We start from the raw sequence: 23,871 nt of genomic DNA on the forward strand, positions 1-23,871 counted from the left end.
CATTTATTGAGTATCATTATAGCGTACAAGTGAAAAAAAAAAGCAGTGAAACCGGCAGCCAGAAGTTGCTGTTACAGAAGCCGGCCTGAAAATCCTGATTGAAAAAAGTTTCCGTCGTCTTCCTTCCAAACAGCCTCCATGGTCGGCAGAGAAAAGGCACGTCTGAAATGAACGATTTCTGGCATACTAGAGCGGATTTCTTTCTTTCTAACTTCATCTACATGTAAAATTGCCTAAACCTGTTCTGGAAAAATACAAAGTAATATAAAACATATATTTAAAAAAGCTAATAAACTGTGTGTGTCGCTGTGCAGGTATAAATCTACTGTTTTAAGCCCTGAAAAACTAAACTAAAGGCCTCGTTGTGCATTCACTGCTCAGCAACACGATCAGCGACATCCTCTCAGTCCGTTCATTCCTGCAGAGTTGAGCGACGGCCTAATTGTTGTCAGTATTTCAAGTTAACAAGCGATCCGGCCACTAAAACACGTCCATATAGGAACCTTTAAGGGGCAGTTAGAAGCTAAGGCCTCCAGGTGTTTGGCTGGTGAGTGAAATACAGAAATGAGTCAAAAAAAAAGCCAGAAAGTCAAAAATAACATTAAAGTTGTCAGATTTGCAGGTTATGTGAGAGAAATATGATGGACTTCTATCCTTTGGGCCTTTTTTTTTTTTTGCAAAACCTGCTGCTGTTTGAAGGCCCTGATGGACTGAATGTTCTGTTAGTTTTGTTTCTGACAGCCTGAAAGCACCTGAGGAGAAAATGGATATTTGATGTTTCTGAGGAGTTTTTTTTTAAAAAGTGCCAAACCAGCAACTAAAATCTACAGTCTGTCCTAGCGCCACCCTCTGGCCAAACCCTTCCTCAGAGCAGATCGATCCCTCTCCTGTTTGCAGTTTAGATGCTCGTTTCAAACAAAGAGGTCGTCTGGGTTTTATTCGGGGCTTTACTTGACGATGACTACCGAGGTGTTGTGGATGGATTCCATGACGGCGGCCAGGCGGCTGCACAGGTCGTGGGCCTGGTTCATGTGGACTTTGGGCGGGTCTTTGAGCACCACTGTCTCCGTGGAACCGTCCAGAACTCTGGGCAGCAGCTCACCCAGCTTCACCTGCAGAGAGTCTGAGCATAAAGACGGAGCAGCGGGTTACTGCAGAGCATTTTAATCCCATGATGTGCTGATGTGTGGCTGCCTGAACCCACCGTCCATGTCCTGGCCCAGGCAGCAGCACCAGTGGCTGCGGATGCTCTCCATGGCGTCCCGGTCTTCCTGGGATAAGGACGAGTCTCGGCTCATCAGGTGAAGACATGGAATCACCACCTCGTCCATGACGGAGACGCCCTCCTCCACTTTTCCATCCTCGCCGCTGCAGAACAGCCGGGATGCGCTCTCATTTAACGCCTGATTGACGACAGGAGGAAGATGAAGAACGTGTCACAAGATTTACCTCCGAGTTTATATGCTATTTTCTGGTTTTAGTTGGTTTGTATACCACTGTACATGTATATATTCTTAAAAATCACATAAATATGTCCATTAATCTCTCTGGTTTTAAAACCATTGGATAGTTTGAAACAAATATGAAAAACAGCCTGAAAGATATCCAGTTAATTTAAGCTTCAGTGTACCGCCGGCGGTACACCTACTAATTTGCATAGGAATTTCAAGAATGTCCGACGGCTGCAAACACGATTATACAAACACTATACGCCGATGGAAAGCTTAGATTCTCATGAATCCGCCGGTATAAACCACTTTCAGATGTGATTACCACAGCGGGTGAGAAAAACACATTTGTCCGACAAAAACAAATATCCATCCATCCGTTCTCTATACACGGCTTCAACGCACACAGCATGACTCACATTTCCGGGTTCATTATTACACACAGATGAGAAGATTCCACAAAAAACGGCCATAATCCAACCTTTTACATCCAGATGACACAAGCCAGTAAACTATTTTGTCCAAAACATGTCCTGAAGTCGGTATAAAATCCCCGAATCGGTCGTTTTCAAGGAAATGCACCTCGCGATGCCCGTCCAATATTCCCCGTATTTTTCGTAATTTTTTTTTATTTAAAAATAGAATATTAGCGATTTTTTTGTACTGAAAACGGCTGGAATTGACTGAAGCTTAAATGGTTAAAAGTCACAAAAAATAAAGAAAATGGGAAAAATACATTGAACCAGAGAATGAACTGATCATTTTTTAACGGAACTGATCATTTAACAGATTACCTGAGTTTACTGGTGCCAGATGTGAAAACAGGAAAGGCGACGGTCACAAAAGGCACATTTTCACTTTCAGATAAGTTGTTTTTTAATTGGTTTTGTAGCCTATGTGCAGCTCAGTGGTCATGGGAGTCCCTCTACTCACTGTGAGACATTTCCTCCTGTAAACTGCAATCAGAGACTTGTCCACGCCTCGCTTGTCTCCGTTCTTCAGCAGGCTGCCGTTGGTCTCGTATGCGTGAGTCAGGTAGTTCAGCGCCTCCCGCATCCTGAAGCAAACGGAAAACAGACACCAGGTCAGTCTGAACCAAAAACTCGATCCCACTTTAGGAGAAATACCTTATGAAGCTGCACACCAACCAAGCTGCAACAGATTCAGTTAGCAGAGTGTTTACACATTAAAACCAGCATGAAGACGTGGATTTACAGTCAAACTTTTTACTTGTACTGCTGTAAACTATGTGCAATAATTTGCATGACGAGCTGACATCTCTAAAAGTTTTGTGTTCATAAATTGAATCTGCTTCATGTCTGTTCTTACAGATCAATAATAGCAGTAAAAGATGTTTTTTAATCATCTTTTAGTTTAACAATAAGCTCTCAGATGTAATTTCTCTTCCAGGGATGAATGAGGTTCTACTGAAATATTCTGACCTGGATATTTTAATAACTTTAAGAAACAAACAGCTGTTTATATGAGATAAATACACGGATTTACCGTTAAGAGCTCTTTTATTTTTTCCTGATCGTTAACTGAATCTGCTTCATGTCTGTTATTCTGCAGATCAACAATAGTATAAAAGATAGTTTTTATCATCTTTACTGTATAAAGAATAAGATTCTGCTGAATTATTCTGACCTGGATATCTTAGTCATTTATATTCTAGCATTAGTTATTAAGTTTTAGTTAAATATTCCAACAGTTTTTGACCTGCACTCGTATAAATACATGGATCTACAGTCAGAATGTATGAAGAGTTCTTACACTTTTTCAAGTTTTTTTTGTTCATGAATTGAATCTGCTTCGTGTCTGTTATTCATCAATAACTGTAGTAAAGACAGTTTTTTAAAATCATATTTACTGTATACAGTAAATGTAAACTGCTCTCAGATGTAATTTCTCTTCCAAGCATGAACGAGGTTCTACTGAAATATTCTGACCTGATACCTTAGTAATATCTGCTAGCTTTAGTTATTAAGTTTTACCTCCTATTCCAGGTGTTGTTAGCATGCTAACAGGGTGATAGCACAGCACAGCCAGCATTAACCAATAAGCTCCGACATAAATGACGCACTGGCTAAAAACTAAAATGTTAACTTTATGAACATATGAAGAGGTTTACTGAGAGGTAAAACGTCAGAACATCCTCAGCTGTGATTTGTTCTTTAAAAGCTGACTTTGAACGGTTTGTTTCTTCATCTCTGCAGACTGAACGCACAGCTTTTCTTTCTCCTAATGACTCCAGCTGTGGACTCAGACTGCTGCTGCTGCTGCTGCTCGGGTTGCGTTTGGGAGCGTTCTGGACACCTACTTCCCATGCTGGTAGTGTTCCAGGCCGGTCAGCAGGTAGACGAACACGGTCCTGAACAGCCGGTAGTCATCATGCCACTGCTGTGAACAGAACAAACAACATTTACCTCCTTTTTTGTTTTCTAACGGCGGAGGGTTGAAGCAGAATGTGAATCTGTTTTTAATTTTAGAGGGAGCTGGCAATATTCTACATGCATTTTATTGTAAATTAAGTGTAAAAAAACTAAAACTAAACCACTGACCTATCCGTCTCTCGTTACTTTCTCACTATGGTTGCAATCCAACACTTCTAAATGGAGATATGACATTTTAAAAACCAGATACCGACACAAATAAACAGGAAAAATAATGTTGTTAAACAGCTGGTAATTGTTTTTTAGTCTGGTGTGTGCAGGATCAACTCACTGGTGTCTTTTAGGAGTTTAATAGAGAAATAAACTATATTATCGGGGTATTTTATTCCATTTAGAACATATTAGACCCAGATTGCTGTTAAATTCATCCTACGTTGTGATGAGAAGCTGTTTAAAGCTGCAGTCTGGGATTGGTGCCTCCTGGAACAAACTACTCTCTTTGCCGTGTGACCAAATGCTGCCAGGTTTTCACACTCCCTGCTGGAATTCCAAATAAAGCCGTCACATCACGGACTCACAAAATCACCTTCGCCTCGTGTCCAAGCTCTTAATTTGATAACTTGCGTATATTTTGTTTCTCCACCAGAAAGCGTTTTGTCGTGTCTCCATCATGTCCACTGTTTATTCAGAAATATAGACGTGACAGTATTTGTGAGCTTAAGGCGTGACGCCAACCAAACTGCTGCGTCTTCAGTTCTGATTTTACCCCCCAACTCCACACAGAATGATGCTGCTGCATAAACTTCCCTTTTTTTTGTTTTTTTAGAGTGAATCCACTGGAGCTGTAGAAAGTGTTGCTTCTACAAGATGAATTATGTGATGATTTGTTTATTATTGGCCTGAACGCTAAATATTCATTGATATGCTATTGTTCAAAAGTTTGGGGTCACTTAGAAATGTCCTTATTTTTGAAATAAAAGTCTTTTATCCAACGTAGATCACATGAAATGAATCATAGTTAATGTGGTAAATGACTGTTCTAGCTGTAAACAGCTGATTTTTAATGGAATATCTCCATGGGGGTACAGAGGAACATTTCCAGCAACCATCACTACTGTGTTCTAATGCTACATTGTGTTAGCTAATGGTGCTGAAAGGCTAATTGATGGTTAGAAAACCCTTGTTCAGTTATGTTAGCACATGGATAAAAGAGGGAGTTTTCATGGAAAACATGGAATTGTCTGGATGAACCCAGACTTTTGAATGGACTGGAGTCATCCACTAAAACATAGTTTTTAGTGTATTTTTTTTGTATTTTACTACATTTTTCCTACATTTTTACTGTATTTTAAATATATTGTTCCTATTTTTTTACAGTATTTTTCCTATATTTTTTACTGTATTTTAAATATATTTTTCCTATATTTTTACTGCATTTTAAATATATTTTTCCTATTTTTTACAGTATTTTTCCTATAGTTTTACTGCATTTTAAATATATTGTTCCTATTTTTTACAGTATTTTTCCTATATTTTTACTGTATTTTAAATATATTTTTCCTATATTTTTACAGTATTTTTACTATATTTTTTACAGTATTTTTACTATATTTTTGCTGTATTTTTTACGATATTTTTTACGATATTTTAACTATATTTTTACAATATTTTTTCTGTATTTTCACTACACTTTTACTATATTTTTACGAGATTTTTTACTGTATTTTTATGAGTTTTTTTTACTATCATTGATGATTAGAAAACCCTTGTTCAGTTATGTTAGCACATGGATAAAAGTGGGAGTTTTCATGGAGAACATGGAATTATTTGGGTGTTTAGTTGTGCTTGAAATTTAAATCACTCGGCCACAGACAGAAATAACAAGAAAGCTGAAGAGATAACTCCAAAAACATGAAGAATGTATGCAAGAAAATAAGTCAAATTATCGATAAAGACAGCTTTTGGGAGCTTTTAAGGCCTGAGATGGTACCAGGTATTCATCCATGTCCATGTCTTCCGGTTTGATGAGGCGTAGCTTGGCCCGGGCTTCCCTCATGATGCTGATGGCTCTGCATGGACAAAAAGGACATCAGAGGTTAAACAGAACCGACAGAACAACACAAGCTGCAGGTCTCAGCTCTGGACACTAGGGGGCAGAACATGCACACGGTAGACAGCATTTCTGCTTCATCTGTTCCAGTAAAACCATCTTTGAAGCCTCTTCTCTAAGCTCTCTGTACAGAAAAGCCCAAACATGGTTTCATTTCTTACGTTTACTCTGTATGTAAGCTGTGCTCTACTTTCAGTCATTATTTTTCCATATATATTATCCAGCAGTGCAACATCTGCTTCTATACTGTTTCTGTTGTCCTTAATGGATCAAATCTTTACATGAACAAGCTATTCCACTGTCTTTATAGATACACTTTTTCTTCTAGATTTATGTCCTGTGGGTCAAACTGACTCGTTTTATAGTTTCAAAATGTGATTAAAAAAATGCATTTTCACAGTGAAACTTCTGATGTCCACATTTCCAACGTTTTTGTGAAATTTTTGAACATTTTTTGGTGGAAAAACAAAGTTTCTTTAAGAACATTCACAAAAAAGTCAACCAAAAACCAGCTGTGAATGTTTTTAAATAGAATATTTTACTGATTTATATGTAATCACTTTAGATATTTTTAGGATTTTTTTTACTCATTTTTTGAAAATATTTACAAGATTTTATTTTTTTTTTGCCAAATCTGGGTTGTTGTTTTTTTTTTTTTAAAAAAATCAAACTTTTAAGGAAACTTTTAAGGAATTATTGGAATTTTCTTCCTGAAGGTTTTGCAAATTTTCAGAAATTTGGGGAATTTTTGGGTAGTCATTTTTTGGATTTTTTTCAGACAATGAAACCATTTTTTTTGGTGCCTGTAAATGAGAACAGCAGCAGGGTTAAAAGATTTTGTGAATGCATGGACAATCATAAAACTACAATTGTATTCTATTCATCTCGTCCCCTAGTTCTTTTTATTTAGCCTCACAATTTGTTTTTTTGACGTGATTTATTATACGTCCAGTAAAGATGTCGGCTTTGTCTCTGGTTTCATCCCAGTTCATGACAACATCTCCTGTGTATTCTCATTATAAACTCTGAGCAGCTTGTCCAGTAACCATCAGGCTTCTGTTGGTCTGTTTTCTGTGTTCACCTCTCGTCAAAGCTGAGGTTCCGGTCAGTAAACTGCTCGAGCAGCGTCCTCTCAATAACTCGCTTGGGCGCTTTATTCTGGAAGAAGTAGACCAGAGCGTGCTGCAGACGGGCGTCCTCCTGAGGCGTGGCCTCCTCCTGGGACAGCTCGTACAAGCGGGAATACTCTTCATGGAAGGCCTGGAAACAACCGTGGGGAATTGAAATGTCTCACTTTCCTAAAACGCTCACAGCTGGCAAACAAATACAAACGTGCCGACAGCTTCAGTGGAATTCAGCTGAGAGGTTTAATATTGTTTAAAATGCAAAAAATGAGTCAAGAGACCAGAATAAAATGTTTGTATAAATTATGATGTTACAACTGTTAACTCTGTAAGACCCAAATATAGAAAAAAATGGTAAAAATAAATAAATAAAACAATAAATAATGTATATAATAATGTATACATGAATAGAAACCAAAATGCAGAAAAAATGACAAAAAAATAAAACTGAAAAAATATTTTATAGAAAATATAGAAAAAATGTAATTAAAAAATAAAATGTATTTTATTGCTAACGACTATATTTTTTAATTTAAAAAAAATCTTATAGAGAAAAAAAGGAACAAATGAGCACAAATTATAGACAGACAGACAGAGAATAATAAAAATAAGCTGATGTGTTTTTGCAGCAGTGGGTTTACAGGGTCAAAGTTGAAACGCTTTGTGAGTCTTTATTATTTACAGAAACAAACCTTTATCAGGCTTCCCACCCTGCAATAATTAAAGCTGTTCATCATTAAACACTGTTTGTTGTATTCTGATGCTATTGCATCAACATTTTCATATAAAAAAGAAAATCAAAGAATGAACTTTTAGGCCCACAGAATCCTTTAAAATCTGCTGTTTTGTGTTTCTGTCTGGACTGGAAAAAAGAGAGACAAACTTTATTCAGAGAAATTGTTAAAAACTAAATGATCTTTTTGCCTAATTTAGTGATAAATATAAAACACAGCCCACACCTTGATGAGGCCTGCCTCAGGACCTTCCTTGTCAAACGTTTGTCTGGCCTTGGCGATGGCCAGAATCACTCCCTGCATAGCTGGAGTTAGCATCATCTGGGAAGAAACAGCAGCACAGAGCAGAAACAAGCCTGACTATAAAACCAGCCACTAACCTGAAAGTCATGCAGCTACAGGTACAAGATGGTGCTATTAGCTGCTGAACTCCTCAGAACGTACCTCTTCATTGTATCCGTCAGCGTCGGCCCTCACCATGATCCGTCCCACGTTGGGGATCTCCACCTCTGAGACCTCGTTCTCCGTCTGTCTCTGTCTGGATGGAGCTTCCTGTCGCTGCTCCTCGTCTCTCTGCTCTGCTTCAGGAACATCTCTGGAGGCCTCCAGCTGTCCATCAGCTCCAGAGCCCGTCGCCTCCACGTCCTCCTTCTCCACGTGGAGGTCAGACGGTGAATCATTACTGAGCTCTGCATCAGGGCCGGGAGTCTGAAGGATAAAAACGAATAAAATACACATTAGTAGGCCATTTTTATGTCAGTTTATCATGTTTATGTGTCCTAGATGTCCATACCAGGGGTTGTTTAGCCTCTATGCACCTTTTTACAAAACTCATAAAAACATGAACGAACCCTGAAAAATCTCATTTATTTACATTTTTTGCATTTTACACTTATGATTTACTGTTTCTAAAAATGCGTTTTAAATATTCTGACCATAGTAAAGAAAATTATCGGTGCAAATGACACAACGTGCCTCTTAACCCTCGTGTCGTCCTGCAGGTCAAATGACCCGTTTTAAATTCTGAAAATGTGGAAAAAATAAATATTTTCAGAGTGAAACTTCTGATGTCCACATTTGGGAAGTCTCTGAACATTTTTTGGTGGAAAAAAAGAAACGTTCAAAATGTTTCTTAAGAACATTCACATAAAAATCAACCAAAATCCAGTGAATTTTTCTGGATTTTGGTGGATTTTTATGTGAATGTTCTCAAAGAAAATATTAGAAGTTTTACTGATAAATATGGAATCACTTTAGATATTTTTAGGATTTTTTTTTTGAAGATTTTTACTCATTTTATGAAAATATTTACAAGAATTTTCTTGCCAAATTTGGGGGATTTTTTTACATAAAACTTTTAAGAAATTATTGGAATTTTCTTCCTGAAGGTTTTTGCAAATTTTCAGAAATTTGTGATTTTTTTTGTGCTGAATTTTTGGATTTTGTTCAGACAAGGAAACAATAACTTCTGATGCCCCTAAAAGATCACAGTAGGAGGGTTAACAAGCTCCTGACTGTCTGACATCAACAGAAGAAACGACCTTTACGTTATCTGTAAACGGTTCGACACAACGCTAACCGCTGAAATGGGATCTCTGACCCAGACTCTTTATTTACACGGCCTAGAATTTCGGACCCATATTCCACAGATTGGTGGGTGGATGGGGTGTCGTGGATTTGCCCACCTGACTCTGCAGCTCCTTCTCGGCCGAGGCGGAGCTCTGGCCGGGCTCCAGGGTGTCGGTGTCGGCTGGCCGGCTGCCGGGACTCTCAGCTGGTGGAGGCGATAACTGGGATCCTTCTGGGTCAAAGGCAGAGAGAGACAGAGGCTGTGAGTCGGTACGAGTTTCTGCAGAGGCATGAACCGTTCTGCAGAAAATCACCTGATAATCTAATCTCCTCTGATCACAGAGGGCTTATCGATGATTTCTGTGTAATAATACAGCCGGTCAGTTTGTGTGTGAGCACAGATAGAGCATTTATAGGCAACTTAATGAGATGCTTTCTTACATATATCGAATTAGATTAATATCTGATGCTTGTTGTGTAACTGCATCACTGCTTATATGGGATAGTACAGCTAACTAAGCAGTTATTCATGCAGAATTCTGGACTTGCCTGCAGTGAGAGTCCCTTATCTTGCATAAAACAATTAAGTTACAATGTAATCATTATATTTTGGGCTCTTATTGCCTTTCAACCTGTCAGTGTATTTACCACCACTGGGATAAAGAAAAAAGTTCCAGTTCAGGTCTAAACTAACATCTTGGTAGAGTAACACATGCTTATAGCCCTTTTGTCCTTATTTTTATACTACAACATTAAACACAAAAAACTGTCTGACCTATTTCCACTAAGTGAAATTAGGCAGAACTTGTATTTGACCTGATGTTTCAGTGAATAACAGTAAAAAGCAACATGTAGATTAACCTGGTATCGTCCTGCGGGTCAAACTGACTCGTTTAAAGTTTGAAAATGTGGGAAAAAATATATATTTTCACAGTGAAACTTCTGCTGTCCACATTTTCTAAATTTTTGAACTATTTTTGATTGAAAAAAGAAATGTTAAAAATGTTTCTTAAGAACATTCACAAGAAAAATCTAAATTTTCTGTGAATGTTCTCAAAGAAAATATTATAAGTTGTACTGATATATATGGAATCACTTTAGATATTTTTTAGGATTTTTTTTGGAAGATTTTTTACCCATTTTTTGAAAATATTTACAAGAATTTTCTTGCCCAAATTTGGGGGGATTTAAAAAAAAAACCTTTAAGGGAAACTTTTAAGGAATTATTACTGAAGGTTTTTGAAAATTTTCAGAAATTTGGGGAATATTTTTGCTGAATTTTGGGATTTTTCCAGACAAGGAAACAATATTTTCTGGTGCCCGTAAATGAAGACAACAGGAGGGTTAAAAAAGTGGTGCAGCCGTAACGAAGGGATTTTAAGTCCTGAAAAGTAATAGATAGTAATAGTAATAATGTGTAAATGAAAAACCAAAGCATGTCTAGTTTTGTTGTGTAACTGTGTGTTTTGTTATTGTACTCAGAGATAATACTACTCAAAGTTGTGGATTTTTTCTGCAGACTCATAGAAACCTTCCATTCCTGCTCCACCTCTACAGACCTTCAGGCTTCTCCCTGATGTCTGGCTCTGGATCCTTCTCTGTTTCTGGTTCTGGTTGCGTCTCTGAAGCAGGTTCCTGGTCCGGTTCTTCAGCGGGGGGTCCTGACTGGGGCGCTGGCTCCACAGGCGTTTGCTGTACGCTGTCCAAGCTGGGGTTCGGGGGCTCTGCAGAGGCCGTGGTGAACTCCTCCTGGGCCGTGGCGGTCTGGCAGAACTGCTCCTCCCATTCACTGAGCTCCTGCTGGAACCAGCGGTTGTCCTCCTGGACGTAACGTCTGAGGACGGCCGGCAGCAAGTCCATGCCGTGGAGCACCTGGCCGGTCTCATCGTCTGTGTCTTCTGGTAGAATACGGGACATTTTCAGTCAGTAGATTTATACAATAAAACCCACATAGTGAGAGCCAGAGGTGAAACTGAACATTCTGTAGAGTTATTACACCAGCCGGATGAGACGATGTTGTTGGTTGTAATATATATTGTTTCTTTTAATTCTTTTAGCTCCTTTTGTGCTTTAAATCATTATTATTATTATAATAATAATTTAGCTCTTCTAAATTTATCTTATAGTATCTATTTTATCTTATATCGCATCGTATCTTAACTTATCATATCTTATCTCATCGAATTGCATCATGTCAAATATGATCTGATCTCACTGTAACTCATCGTATTTTATCATATCTTATCTTAATGTATCTTATCATAACTTATCATATGGTATTGCATCCTATTTTATCGTATCGTATCTTGTCTCATCGTATCTTGTTGTATCATATCTTAATGTATCGTATTGCATCTCATCTTCTTGTATCGTATCTCCTCTTATCTTGTCTTATCGTCTCGCATCTTGTCGTATCGTATATTAATGTATCGTATTGTATCTCATCTTATTACATTGTATCTTGTCGTATTGTATCTTAATGTATCGTATTGCATCTCATCTTCTTGTATCGTATCTCCTCTTATCTTGTCTCATCGTATCGCATGTTGTCGTATCGTATCTTGTCGTATCGTATCTCATCTCATCGTATCGCATCATATTGTATCATATCGTGTCGTATCGTATCTTGTCTTATCGTATCTTAATGTATCGTACTGTATCTCATCTTCTTGTATCGCATCTTGTCGTATCGTATCGTATCTTAATGTATCGTACTGTATCTCATCTTCTTGTATCATATCTCCTCATATCCTGTCTCATCGTATCGTATTGTATCGTATCTTGTCTTATTGTATCTTAATGTATCTTATCGTAACTCATCTCATCTCATCGCATCATATTGTATCATACTGTGTCGTATCGTATCTTGTCTTATCGTATCTTAATGTATCCTACTGTATCTCATCTTTTTGTATCGTATCGTATCTTGTCGTATCATATCTTATCGTATCGTATTGTATGTCATCTTTTTGTATCGTATTGTATCTTGTCTTATCGTATCTTAATGTATCCTACTGTATCTCATCTTCTTGTATCGTATCTCCTCTTATCCTGTCTCATCGTATCGTATTGTATCATATCTTAATGTATCTTATCGTATCTTATCGTATCTCATCTCATCTCATCGCATCATATTGTATCATACTGTGTCGTATCGTATCTTGTCTTATCGTATCTTAATGTATCCTACTGTATCTCATCTTTTTGTATCGTATCGTATCTTGTCGTATCATATCTTATCGTATCGTATTGTATGTCATCTTTTTGTATCGTATTGTATCTTGTCTTATCGTATCTTAATGTATCCTACTGCATCTCATCTTCTTGTATCGTATCTCCTCTTATCCTGTCTCATCGTATCGTATTGTATCATATCTTAATGTATCTTATCGTATCTTATCGTATCTCATCTCATCTCATCGCATCATATTGTATCATACTGTGTCGTATCGTATCTTGTCTTATCGTATCTTAATGTATCCTACTGTATCTCATCTTTTTGTATCGTATCGTATCTTGTCGTATCATATCTTATCGTATCGTATTGTATGTCATCTTTTTGTATCGTATCGTATCTTGTCTTATCGTATCTTAATGTATCCTACTGTATCTCATCTTCTTGTATCGTATCTCCTCTTATCTTGTCTTCCATGCGTAGTCCTACCTGTGATGAGGTGTGGCAGCCTGTCGTCGATGTACATGAGGCAGTATGCACTGGCGTTGGTCATTCCCCCAAAGGAGTCTCTCTCCAGCTCGTCCCAGGACGACTCGGTGATGCTCACATCGTTGTACTTCATCCAGCGCTGGTTAGCGTGATCATAAATATAAGCCCAGTAATGTCCTGCTGACGCCTGGCCTTCGTGGACAAGCACCGCGTGGAGTCTGTAGGGCACCTAAGAAAGAGAAAAGTGAACAAACTGTGTAATAAAACGAGGCCCTACAACAGCTGCAGCTCTCCGTTAACTGCAGCGTAACCTTCCACTGACCTGCTCCTATTTGTATTCCGTTCTACTGTTTATATTACATTATTTTTGGTTTCTCAACAGAGATCAATAAAGTTTAATCTGATCCAGGCCGACGCGCTTTCTGCAGCTCTGGATGTAAAATATGTAATGGAGTGGCTGTTTGTCAGAGTAAATTAGGCTGGCCTTACCTGGCAGAGGCTGGTGTCTGAGTACATGCCCTCCAGCGTCTGAGAGAGCCTGTCGATGCTGGCCTTTAGCTCTGCAACAGGGGAAGAAAGACAGAAAAACCATTTCACAAATGATTAAATAATGGGAACACTTCAGTTTACAAATGTATTTGTATTCTGTGGCTCAGAACAGGAAAGGTCTTCCATACATTTATATTTTACTGAAGTGGAAGAAGAAGTACAGAGAAGTGACTGTAATTTCACATCACCAGCAGATTATTTTTCTCTTAAATCTCTCATCTTGTAGTCCAGTAATCATAATCAGCAGATATCCCCCATTTAGTTTAATCTATATTATTTTCTTCTTCTGTTTATTTTACTTTATGGAACTCCTTTTTTTATTCTGTAATTATTATTATTATTATTACCGCCCGGAAAAACTCCATTTTCCGGAAGGTATTGTTTTTAGCTGCATGGTCTTGCTTGCGTGCGTGTTTGTCTGTAAAAATTTGGTTTCCGCGCGATAACTCGATAAAATCTTGATGTAGCCTCACCATATTTGGTACACAGGTGCACCATAAGAAGAAACATTTCAAGTTCACATTTGGTGACCATGACCTCATTTTCAAGGTCACACTGGTCATCTTTGTCGCCAGGCGGTCCAAGTTTGGTAAAACTTCTTGTTATTATTAAGTTTTTTCTTTGCAGCAGTCTTTTCTGGTGTTGTTTTTGTTAATATATTATTCTTATTTCAATACAATAATAATAATAACATTCAAATAAATAAGTTCATTAATATAATTTATCAGTAGTATTTTTTGCTTTTATTATTTTTATTGTTGTTGTGTTTTTCTTTACTGCAGTTTTTTGCAGTTAGTGCTAATATAAATAAGTAGTATATCAACATTTATTACAACAGGTTTGAGGACGGTGTTTGCTATAATATATAATTTTTTTTTCTTATTTCATGTAACTCCTTTTAGTTTATTGTTATTATTATTATTATTATTTCAAAATAATAATAATAATAATAATACCAATATAAAAATACTTGGGTAAAAAAAAAAAAATTGGGTTTTTTAGCCTCTTCTTTGCTACAGTGTCGTGTTATTAGTTCTAATATAATTAGGTAGTATGTCCAACAGTTATTACAACAGCCAGGGATGTGGTTTGTTTTGTCATATAGTTTGTGTAACATGACTGATTTCATGTCACTTGTTCAATGAAAAAATAAAAAAAGTCGCTTAAAGCTGCTCAAGCGTCTGCCTGTCAGGAGGAATGACTTGTCGTGATAAAGACAGTTAGAACCTCACTCTGCTCTGTGTCGGTTTTGGTTTCAGGACTCGACTGCTGCACTCTCACCGCTCTTATGAACCCTGTTAGAAGTCAAACTAGCAGCTGTCTGCAGTGAACCAAACTCTAAATAAAGCCACCAGCTCCAAATAGCTGCTAAGCTAACAGCTATCTGGTTAAAATAGCACAGTGTCACGGAGACCATGATATTAAGGCAGCTAAACGTGAAGAGAAGTGAATAAAAACGACTTTTAGGAGGCACTTTTCATCAGCATACCGTTTATATCATTCTCTACTTCGGTTCTCCAGCGCTGTAGGCAGGTTTTAACAAAGTGCAGCTCTTCTTCGGTGATGCTGTGGGGTGCTGGGTGTGGTGGGCAGTCAATGGGGTGTCTGCACTGGGTGAAAGGTTTGTATATGGGGGTCCGCTGGCAACTGGAAACACTGGAAACACTGGAAACCAGGCCCTCTGAGGAATCTGCTTCTCCAGGTTCACTAAACAGGGTAAGACCACCACAGACACGTTGGAAATAGTATAATTTTTAATTGTTCACATTTGTGACATGCTTCAGAATTAAATTTTTGTTCAAAAATAAAGAAAAAAAGACTAAATATTCTTTTAACACAGTCAGACCGCCTTAAGGCAACTGACCCACAGGGTTTGTGTGCAGTATGTATATAATAATAATACAAATCCTCAAATATGGCCTACAGGCTGATAAATAAATGAATAAAAAAAGAAGGAATGGCTAAAATAATAAACTGAATGGAATCAAATACAATACATGAGTACAATGTTCCAGACACTATGCTGTCTGCGGTATTTTATTAATATCTAATGTACATGCTAATAAATTAATGCATAATTAGACACACTATAAAACAAATACAATGTGATATTTAAATCAGTTTGAAGACTCCCTCAGGTGTTAATCATGGTACGGTCCAGCCACAAGTTCAAAACACAGAAATGGAACACTTGAATAATATCATTTTAGTTATTTATTTACTTATTCTTTTGTTCTAAACTCTGAAGCAGCAACCCAGATGAGAAGAATGAAAAATTTAACTGAGGAGACTAATTATCCATTTGTGAAGTAATTGAAAAAAACAATGATAATGAAAGTTTTATTTGTTTTTTGAGCTACCAACTGAAAAAAAGAACTGCAAAGAAAATGTCTTACAAAAGTCTGTGTAAGAGTTCTAAGTGCAAGGGGGGTTATGTAAGATGAGATGAAATGAGATGAGATGAGACAAGATGAAATGAGATAAGAAAAGATGAGATGACATGAGATAAGACAAAATGAGATCAGATGAGATAAGACAAAATTAGGTGAAATGAGATGAGATCAGATGAAAGGAGATGAGATGAGATGACAAGGGGTATGAAGATAAGAAATAAGTTGAGATAAAAAAATAAGATGCAGAAAAGTAAGAAGCACTATTGGCAATGATTCTGAAAATGAGATATTATATTGAAATATTCCACATTACATTACCATAAATCAGCTCCAGCTTCAGATTTACTGCGTCTGTAAACGGCCAATCATCGTTTCAAGATCCCAGTAATTGATTTAAAATTGATAGAAAGGATGAAAACGTAAATGACCTTGTATCTTTGGAGACGGTTTCACTCAGGGGGAGGCCTGTAGGAGTCGGTGAAGATGCTGCTAATCTCGGGTCTTCAGCCGGGGAAACACTCGTGGGCTTTGTGGTGGCAAACTCCAACACGAACTGGAGCATGTCGGCCAGAGGATACTTGGTGGGTCCTGAGCCATAGTTTTTATAACTGTGAATAAAAAACACGACATGATGAGACCGAGATTTGTTCTCATGACGTGGAGATTCATCTGGACTACCTACCACTCAAGCTTCTGTTGAAGGACTGCAAGCTGCTCCTTGAGTTTTTTCACTTCTCCTCTCCGTTCATGGGTCCGTTCCAGGTTTTTATGGAGATATCTGTACATAAACAAACAGGAAATCCCTGGAGTTGGTCATGATCGGAAGATTTAGTGAAACATTTACATGTAGAGGCCTCATTACGTCTTCCCTTTTTCAGTCTGATGCCATGAATTTGTAAGATAATCCTGGAGAAAACAGCTTTACAGTTCATCCAGGCAGATTATTGTGGCTGATAGTTGGCATTTTTACAAATATCTGCATTTTTATTGGGAAATTACTGATAAATTAAACACGTGGTGGCTAAGGCTATGCCAGTGGGTCGTGAATAAGTTAGAAAGCAGCCACAGATTAACCTAAAATAGATTCTGGAAATCCAATAATTAAAAACGCTTTAAGATATGAACCTTAGAGGGTCAAAAAAAATGCTACAACAGTAAAAGATTCACAAAATTGAGAATGGTAGACATAACTGCAAGACACAAACTGATCAATCTCAATCGATAAGAGAAGATAAAGACGAGATAATAGACGGGATAAGAAGAGATGATATAAAATAAAATACGATGAGATGAGATAAAAAATGAGACAAGAAAAGAAAAGATAAAAAGAGATGAGAAGACGTGAAATGAGATAAGAAAAGATAAGCTAAGATGAGAAGACATGAGATGAGGTAAGAAAAGATAAGAAGAGACGAGATAAGAAGAGATGAGAAAAGATGAGATGAGAAGAGATGATATAAGACGAGATGAAAAGATAAGAAGAGATGAGATAAGAAAAGATAAGAAGAGACAAGATAAGAAGAGATGAGAAAAGATAAGATGAGATGACAAGACATGAGATGAGAAATTTAACATATTCACTTATAGTCCCCCTCATGAATGAAGAAGTCTAGTTCTGAATGTCAGGTTCTCTTCTGTCTCATGCTGGTTAAACATTAAATTTAATGTAAATCCATTCCAAATATTAGTCATCAACCTTTCCTGATCATCAGTAATCAGCATCAACGCTGGAAAACCCGTATCGACCAATAGAAGCTCCTCTTTCTCCTCACAGTAAACCTGAGTGAGATGTTTTTTATCTGTAAAAAACCCACCTGTCCATGTAAATGATCTGAGGAAACTCCAGCTTCTTGTGTATCTTCTCCGGGCGCCCCAGCTGGGTGTTGAATTCAAATCTAGAAAGTTCAAATGTCAAGACTGGCGGAAGCTTTTTGAACCATCGCTGCAACCAAGAGAAAATACACGTCTGTCTTAGCAGATCATGAAACTTCAGCAAACACCGAGTGAACGTCCTTTACAGAAAACTCTCACCTCGCGACCAGACGTGACTCCGTTATCTGAATGCAGAGACTCGATCTCCTTCTCCACCATGGCGCCTTCCAGGCATTCGTCCAGGTTGTTGAAGCCGTTCACTTGCAGAGGATACTGTCCAAACTGTTCAATGTTACACAACGTCTTACCTAAACACAATCACACACGTTAGCAACCAAGAACTGAATCTACACCGACAGAGACACAACGTCTGCAGAGCTCATACCTTCATGTCTTCTTTCTGTCACAAAGGTGCCGTAGAACAGCTGGACCATGGGGTTGTGTTGTTTGTCTTCTGCATTACTAAGAGTCAAACATTACATTACTGTTTAATAAAGAGCAAAGAGCCATAAACATGCATGTGGATGACATTAAAATATAACGTACTTTCCTTTGGCGGCCAGCTGAAACGCATCCTCCAGCCAGTCAAGAAGTTTGTGGGAAAATTCACTGACATCCTGGAATGGACAGAATTCAGAAAACTGAGTTTTCTGTCTTTCAGTGGTGTGCTATTTTCAATATTTAAGTTTTTTTAAATGAATGTTCTTAAAGAAAATATTAGAAGTTTTACTGATATATATGGAATCACTTTAGATATTTGTAGGATTATTTGTAGGAAGATTTTTACTCATTTAAAAAAAAATATTTACAAGAATTTTCGTACCAAATTTGGATGATTTTAAACCTTTTTTAAATAAAATTTTTAAGGAATTATTGGAATTGTCTTCCTGAAGATTTTGCAATTTTTCTGAAATTTGGGGGATTTTTTTTTCTGAATTTTTGGATTTTTTTTCAGACAAGGAAACAATTTTTTTGGTGCCCATAAATGAGGACAGGAGGGTTCTAGACAAGAAGCCTTTCAGACCTTCTGGTGGGTTTTGGGGTTCAGACGGGACATTTCATGAAAACAGGAGATGAGAATGAGGTCCTATCAAACAGGAGCTTTATCAGCAAGCAGGAGCCCATTCAGGCTCCAGATGTACCTGCTGGGCCTCGCTGGTCCTGAAGGCATCTCGCAGAAGCTCCACGGCAGCTGAAGGATCCACAAACCTGCGGGTGGAGCCGACCATGAGGGCGAACAGACAGCGGAGCTCCTGCATGAAGGCGATGTTCCTCTTGTCCTGGCAGCAGAAACTCACAGTCAAAGCAGCACACAGCTAATAAAACCTGTATTAATGAAAACACTGGTGCAACAGTAAAACTAAACCCCGTCTGTGGCAGCAGTTTACTCACCGAGTGGCTCTTACACTTCTCCAGGACTCGCTCAGACAGATGGTAGTTGAGAACCAGCCTCCTGAACACGGGCAGGTGGAACAGCGACTGCAACGAGGCAAAGTCAGAACACGGAGCCTTAATCCAACCTTGGAGATCAGCAGATGGCGATCATGATTACTGCGGTCGTTTATTTTCATTTGGAAAGATCACAGGAGTAAGACGGACATATGTGAGCAAATACGTTCCTCCATCGGCTCAGAATAACGTTCTCCATGCAGCAGATAGCGTCCCGTCATCCACGTTTAGCTGGTTAGCAGAGAAAACCTGCATCCCTGATTGTCTGGAGCATTTATGTGTTCAACCTTTAATCATTTTCAGAGATTTCAGAAATCATAAATAAACAAATATATAAAGCTGACCATCTATGGTTTGATTCTAAACCTAAAACAAAACAAAAAACCCTCACATTTCATTTTAAATCTGTTTTAAATGAATTTTACATCTGTTTGGGTGGAAATCACCTCCATTTCTGTAGAGTTTTAAGTGGACCAGAAACAGAAATGCCTTTATATAGAATTATTATAGTCGTATTTTATGTTAAAAATGTTGTTTTTGTTCCATTTTTAAACTTTTTGAGCAGATATGACAAATTGTACCACAAAACTTGTTTATCTTGTAAAGTCCTTGAGATATTTAGCTATAATTTTGCAGATATCTTTGTAAATATTCAGACTTTATGTTATAAAAATTCCAGTCAGTTCTTCTAAACATTTGATGATGCGACTCCAGTGGTTCCACCTGCAGGTTTTAATTTGCTTCCTTGGAGGAATTTGTTCATTTTCTAAAGTCTGGAAAACTGAATCCAAAGTGAAATGCGTTCACATGTTGTGCATTAGAAACGGTGAGGACAGAGCTGCTTGTAAACAGAACCCAGAATGGAATTAAACCTGCAGATAAGTTTCTTTGTTTATTATTTTAGCACCGCTTTGCTTTGAGACTCTTGTGCTTTTTTAGATAAACTAAAGGCATTAAACCCGGTCGATGCGTCTCGTGTGTCGAGCGGTTTTTGACGGCAGCTTCTGAGCACTTCTGAATATCTTGATCCATTTCCATTAGAGGAGGAAATTCAATTACGGCTTATCTGAGTTTTACTGTAATTTATGCCACAGAGGATAATAGAGGGAATATGAGCTGACAGCTGAATCATGCGGTCACTCAGCTCCCATCTGATAGCACCGATGCTTTTTAGGGCTTTATCTGGGCTCCGCTGCTACAACAATCAGTCCGGTTGGAGCAAAAAAGACAAACAAAAGAGCATCACTGGAGCAGCGTTTGTATTCCAACTATATAATAACCTCTGTGCTGCGGGGGGTTGACTTCTGGATTGATGTAGAAGCATATCTGAGTTCAGCACAGACAAAACAATCTCCGTCCGTTCAGCGTTGGGCCGGGAAGTCCGTCGCTTCCTCGCATCATTCGCTATTTAATTACGCTCACAGCCCGAGCTTCTCAGCGGGGTTCTGGTTTCCAACGAGCCACCTGATAGGCCCGGCCGAGGAATGGACTTATAACAGAATTAGAAAAATAACGCTGCTCTGATTTAGCAGGAAGACGCCCACAGTTTGCCTTTTGATGTGGAGCTTTATTTGCATGATTCAGAGCGGAGAATGCTGCCGTCTGTGATGTCAGTTCAACCCTCAGGTCATCCTGCGGGTCTAATTGACCCGTTTTAAATCTAGATTTTTACTAGATTTTTTCTATATTTTTACTGCATTTTCACTCGATTTTTTTCTATATTTTTACTGCATTTTCACTCGATTTTTTTTCTATATTTTTACTGCATTTTCACTCAATTTTTTTTCTATATTTTTTCTGTATTTTTACTATATTTTTGCTTTGGTTTAAAGTTTGAAAATGTGGAAAAAAAAACATTTTCACTGTGAAATTTCTGATTTCTGATGATTTTCAACATTTTTGGGAAATTTTCTGAACATTTTTTGTTGGAAAAAATGTTTAAAAAAATATTTCTTTAAAAACATTCACTGAAAAATCCACCAATCCACCAAAAAATATTGTTTCCTTGTCTGAAAAAAATCCAAAAATTCAGCGAAAAACTCCCCCAATTTTCTGAAAATTGCAAAACCTTTAGGAAGAAAATTCCAATAATTCCTTAAAAGTTTCCCTTAATAGTTTTTTTTAAAAAATCTCCCAAATTTGGCAAGAAAATTCCTGTAAATATTTTTTTAAAAATGAGTGAAAATCTTCCAAAAAATTCCAAAAACATCTAAAGTGATTACATATATGTCAGTAAAACTTCTAATATTCTTAATGTAATAATAATAATAATAATAATAATCTTCTAATATAATTTTCTGTTTCTGTCAATATTTATAAGAAACTTTTTTCCACCAAAAAATGTTCAAAAATTTCACAAAAATGTTGAAAATGTGGACATCAGAATGTGAAAATATACGTTTAAATCACATTTTTAACAGTAAAACGGGTCAGTTTGACCCTCAGGCCGACAGAGGGTTAACAGAAAGCATCATGAAGCACCACAGCAGCTGCTGTTTTTGTTTTTTATCTGACTTAGAGAACCAAAACGGAGCAGAACGTTCAGCGTTACTGTTTTTACGTTAAAAGCGGTCCGTGGTTCTCACCTGGATGACAGCGCTGAACCAGCAGGTGTTTCCTACGTTGCGGATGCCGACGGGCCAGTCGTCCTGCCGGATCCAGTCTGCAGGGCTGCACAGGTCGCTCTGGGCCTCACACCTCTTCCTCTTTATTCTGGCTGCGTTCTCCTCAGCGCTGACCTCCAGAGCCCTGCAGAACCATCAGACAACCTCCTGAAAACATCCATCTGACGGCTCTAATGAGCACAGGACGGCTCGCTCTGTGTTTTATATTAAAGCCTTTATGAGCTAAAGCCCTGCAGAGTCTCACAGGAAAATACTAAATGTGTGGCAAAGCAGGAGAAAACTCCTGAAGTATGGAGTCACAGGAGTGCCACATCAAAATATAAATAAATATATATGGAAATATAAAGATAGATAAATAAATGTGGAAATATAAAGAGAAATAAAGAAATAAAAAGGAAAATTTTGTCTTTGCTTTTACCTTTTGTGTTTTTTCCTTTTATTTATTTCTCTTTATATTTCTACATTTATTTACTTATTTATATTTTGATGTGGCACCCCTGTGACTTCATACTGAAGTGCAAACTTCAGAGTAGAATTAATGACAAAAGCTAATATTCTGTGGTGCAGGTAGTGATTATCATGTTCTTCATTAGCGTGTAGACATGCCAACAGTAATTATACTACCATTATACTACCAAAAAACAGCCTTTAGCGTGAAAGGAAAAATCACAGAAGACATTAAGATGCTTCATCTTGGAGTCATTAATGGTCGAATAACTGAAGATTTGTTCTGCTGAGAGAATATTCAATGAAACAGTGACTCTCATTGGGCCACAGCACCGCTCCTAAAACTAATGTCAGAAGAACAAACAAGGACAGCTTTTCTGCTCTTTTTTTTCAAATTTTCTCTGATTGACTGCCAGGGAAAATTAAAGTTCAGACAAAATGAAGCTACTAGCAAAACGTTCTCATATGTTCTGGATGCAGCTGAACACTACTTCTACTAAGAAACAGGTTTCATGTAATTAGTGTAGTTTTCAAACTTAAAAACAGAAAGTAATAAAGAACAACACGGCCAAAGACACCACTAAAAGCAAGCGTTGTCTAAAAATCCAGGTCTAACGTACCTGTGAAACTCCCTCTCCTCCTCCTGAGCGTTGTGAGATTCCTGCAGGCTGAGCTCGATGGCCGTCTGGAGCTCATCTTTAGGAAGTCCTGCAGAAACCAGAAACTTCATGTCTGACCATCTCATATCTGTCTGATTCTTTTCTGTATGTGAATCTGAGGTCAGAGGAAACACTAGTTGGATGTCAAAATCTCAGGATCCCAGCAGGATTATTTCTAAAGTTATGGGACTTCAAACATCGATCCACAGATCGGCTCCAAGAAAAAGGTTCAAAAATCGACGTGATTCCGACTCCTTTAAGAATTTTAACTGAAAAACTAATGTGACCTCAGATTTACACACGGATGACTCAGTCAACATTTTAGCACTTTAATAAAAACTAAATGGTCAGATTGAAGACGGTCAGGCAGCAATGATGAGACCAAAACCCCCGAACTGTAGTTAAACTGTTATCAAGCTCTTTATAAAATAATACTTCGTAAATGCAACCCGACACGTCTTCATCCTTATTCTATGGAAAGTGTTTGACTAAAAATAAGCTGAATGAATGCTCACCATAAGATTCAGAAACGTGTGATGACCTCTGATGCTTTTGCAGATAAAATATGAACACTTTAAGCTAAACATTTGAATGAAATTTCCTCTGAATTCTTGACTTATGGCCAGAAGCACAGTGTTACAGCAGATGACATTATTTTTGGAGATAAGTGCTTAATAAATTGTTTAACTTCAATTTTTTTGCTCCTCTTTCCCAGATAAACGCTGCTGGAGCGAGCTTTACATTCAGTGCCTTAAAAACACATCTTGAATGGAACACTGATGTCTTACTTTAAGTTCAAACAGCTGTGTGCCCCACTTTCTTATAACAACAAAGCA

General features: G+C 37.7%; 1 protein-coding gene across 5 annotated transcripts in view; it reads right to left on the reverse strand.

Annotated features, from left to right (window-relative positions):
- Positions 1-654: 654 nt before the first annotated feature.
- usp28 (ubiquitin specific peptidase 28) overlaps positions 655-23,871 on the reverse strand; it is a 29,938-nt gene continuing 6,721 nt past the window's right edge. For 2 of the 5 annotated variants that reach the window (XM_051937332.1, XM_022204833.2), the window contains exons 4-27: positions 22,997-23,084; positions 21,891-22,053; positions 19,249-19,335; positions 18,999-19,136; positions 18,403-18,473; positions 18,242-18,318; positions 18,016-18,164; positions 17,799-17,926; positions 16,667-16,762; positions 16,413-16,592; positions 16,303-16,335; positions 15,081-15,298; positions 13,532-13,602; positions 13,043-13,271; positions 10,938-11,276; positions 9,495-9,610; positions 8,254-8,517; positions 8,035-8,130; positions 7,033-7,211; positions 5,832-5,910; positions 3,769-3,848; positions 2,382-2,505; positions 1,205-1,403; positions 655-1,123 (exon numbers count right to left, since the gene is read on the reverse strand). In XM_051937332.1, coding sequence (XP_051793292.1) covers positions 948-1,123; positions 1,205-1,403; positions 2,382-2,505; positions 3,769-3,848; positions 5,832-5,910; positions 7,033-7,211; positions 8,035-8,130; positions 8,254-8,517; positions 9,495-9,610; positions 10,938-11,276; positions 13,043-13,271; positions 13,532-13,602; positions 15,081-15,298; positions 16,303-16,335; positions 16,413-16,592; positions 16,667-16,762; positions 17,799-17,926; positions 18,016-18,164; positions 18,242-18,318; positions 18,403-18,473; positions 18,999-19,136; positions 19,249-19,335; positions 21,891-22,053; positions 22,997-23,084 — 3,380 coding nt within the window. In that variant the 3' untranslated portion in view covers positions 655-947. The remainder of the gene's footprint in view (positions 1,124-1,204; positions 1,404-2,381; positions 2,506-3,768; positions 3,849-5,831; positions 5,911-7,032; positions 7,212-8,034; positions 8,131-8,253; positions 8,518-9,494; positions 9,611-10,937; positions 11,277-13,042; positions 13,272-13,531; positions 13,603-15,080; positions 15,299-16,302; positions 16,336-16,412; positions 16,593-16,666; positions 16,763-17,798; positions 17,927-18,015; positions 18,165-18,241; positions 18,319-18,402; positions 18,474-18,998; positions 19,137-19,248; positions 19,336-21,890; positions 22,054-22,996; positions 23,085-23,871) is intronic. The other 3 variants (XM_022204835.2, XM_022204834.2, XM_051937333.1) reach the window with 2 other exon arrangements.

This window comes from Acanthochromis polyacanthus, chromosome 17 (genome assembly GCF_021347895.1).
Source record: "Acanthochromis polyacanthus isolate Apoly-LR-REF ecotype Palm Island chromosome 17, KAUST_Apoly_ChrSc, whole genome shotgun sequence".
In the NCBI taxonomy this organism is placed as follows: Eukaryota; Metazoa; Chordata; class Actinopteri; family Pomacentridae; genus Acanthochromis; species Acanthochromis polyacanthus.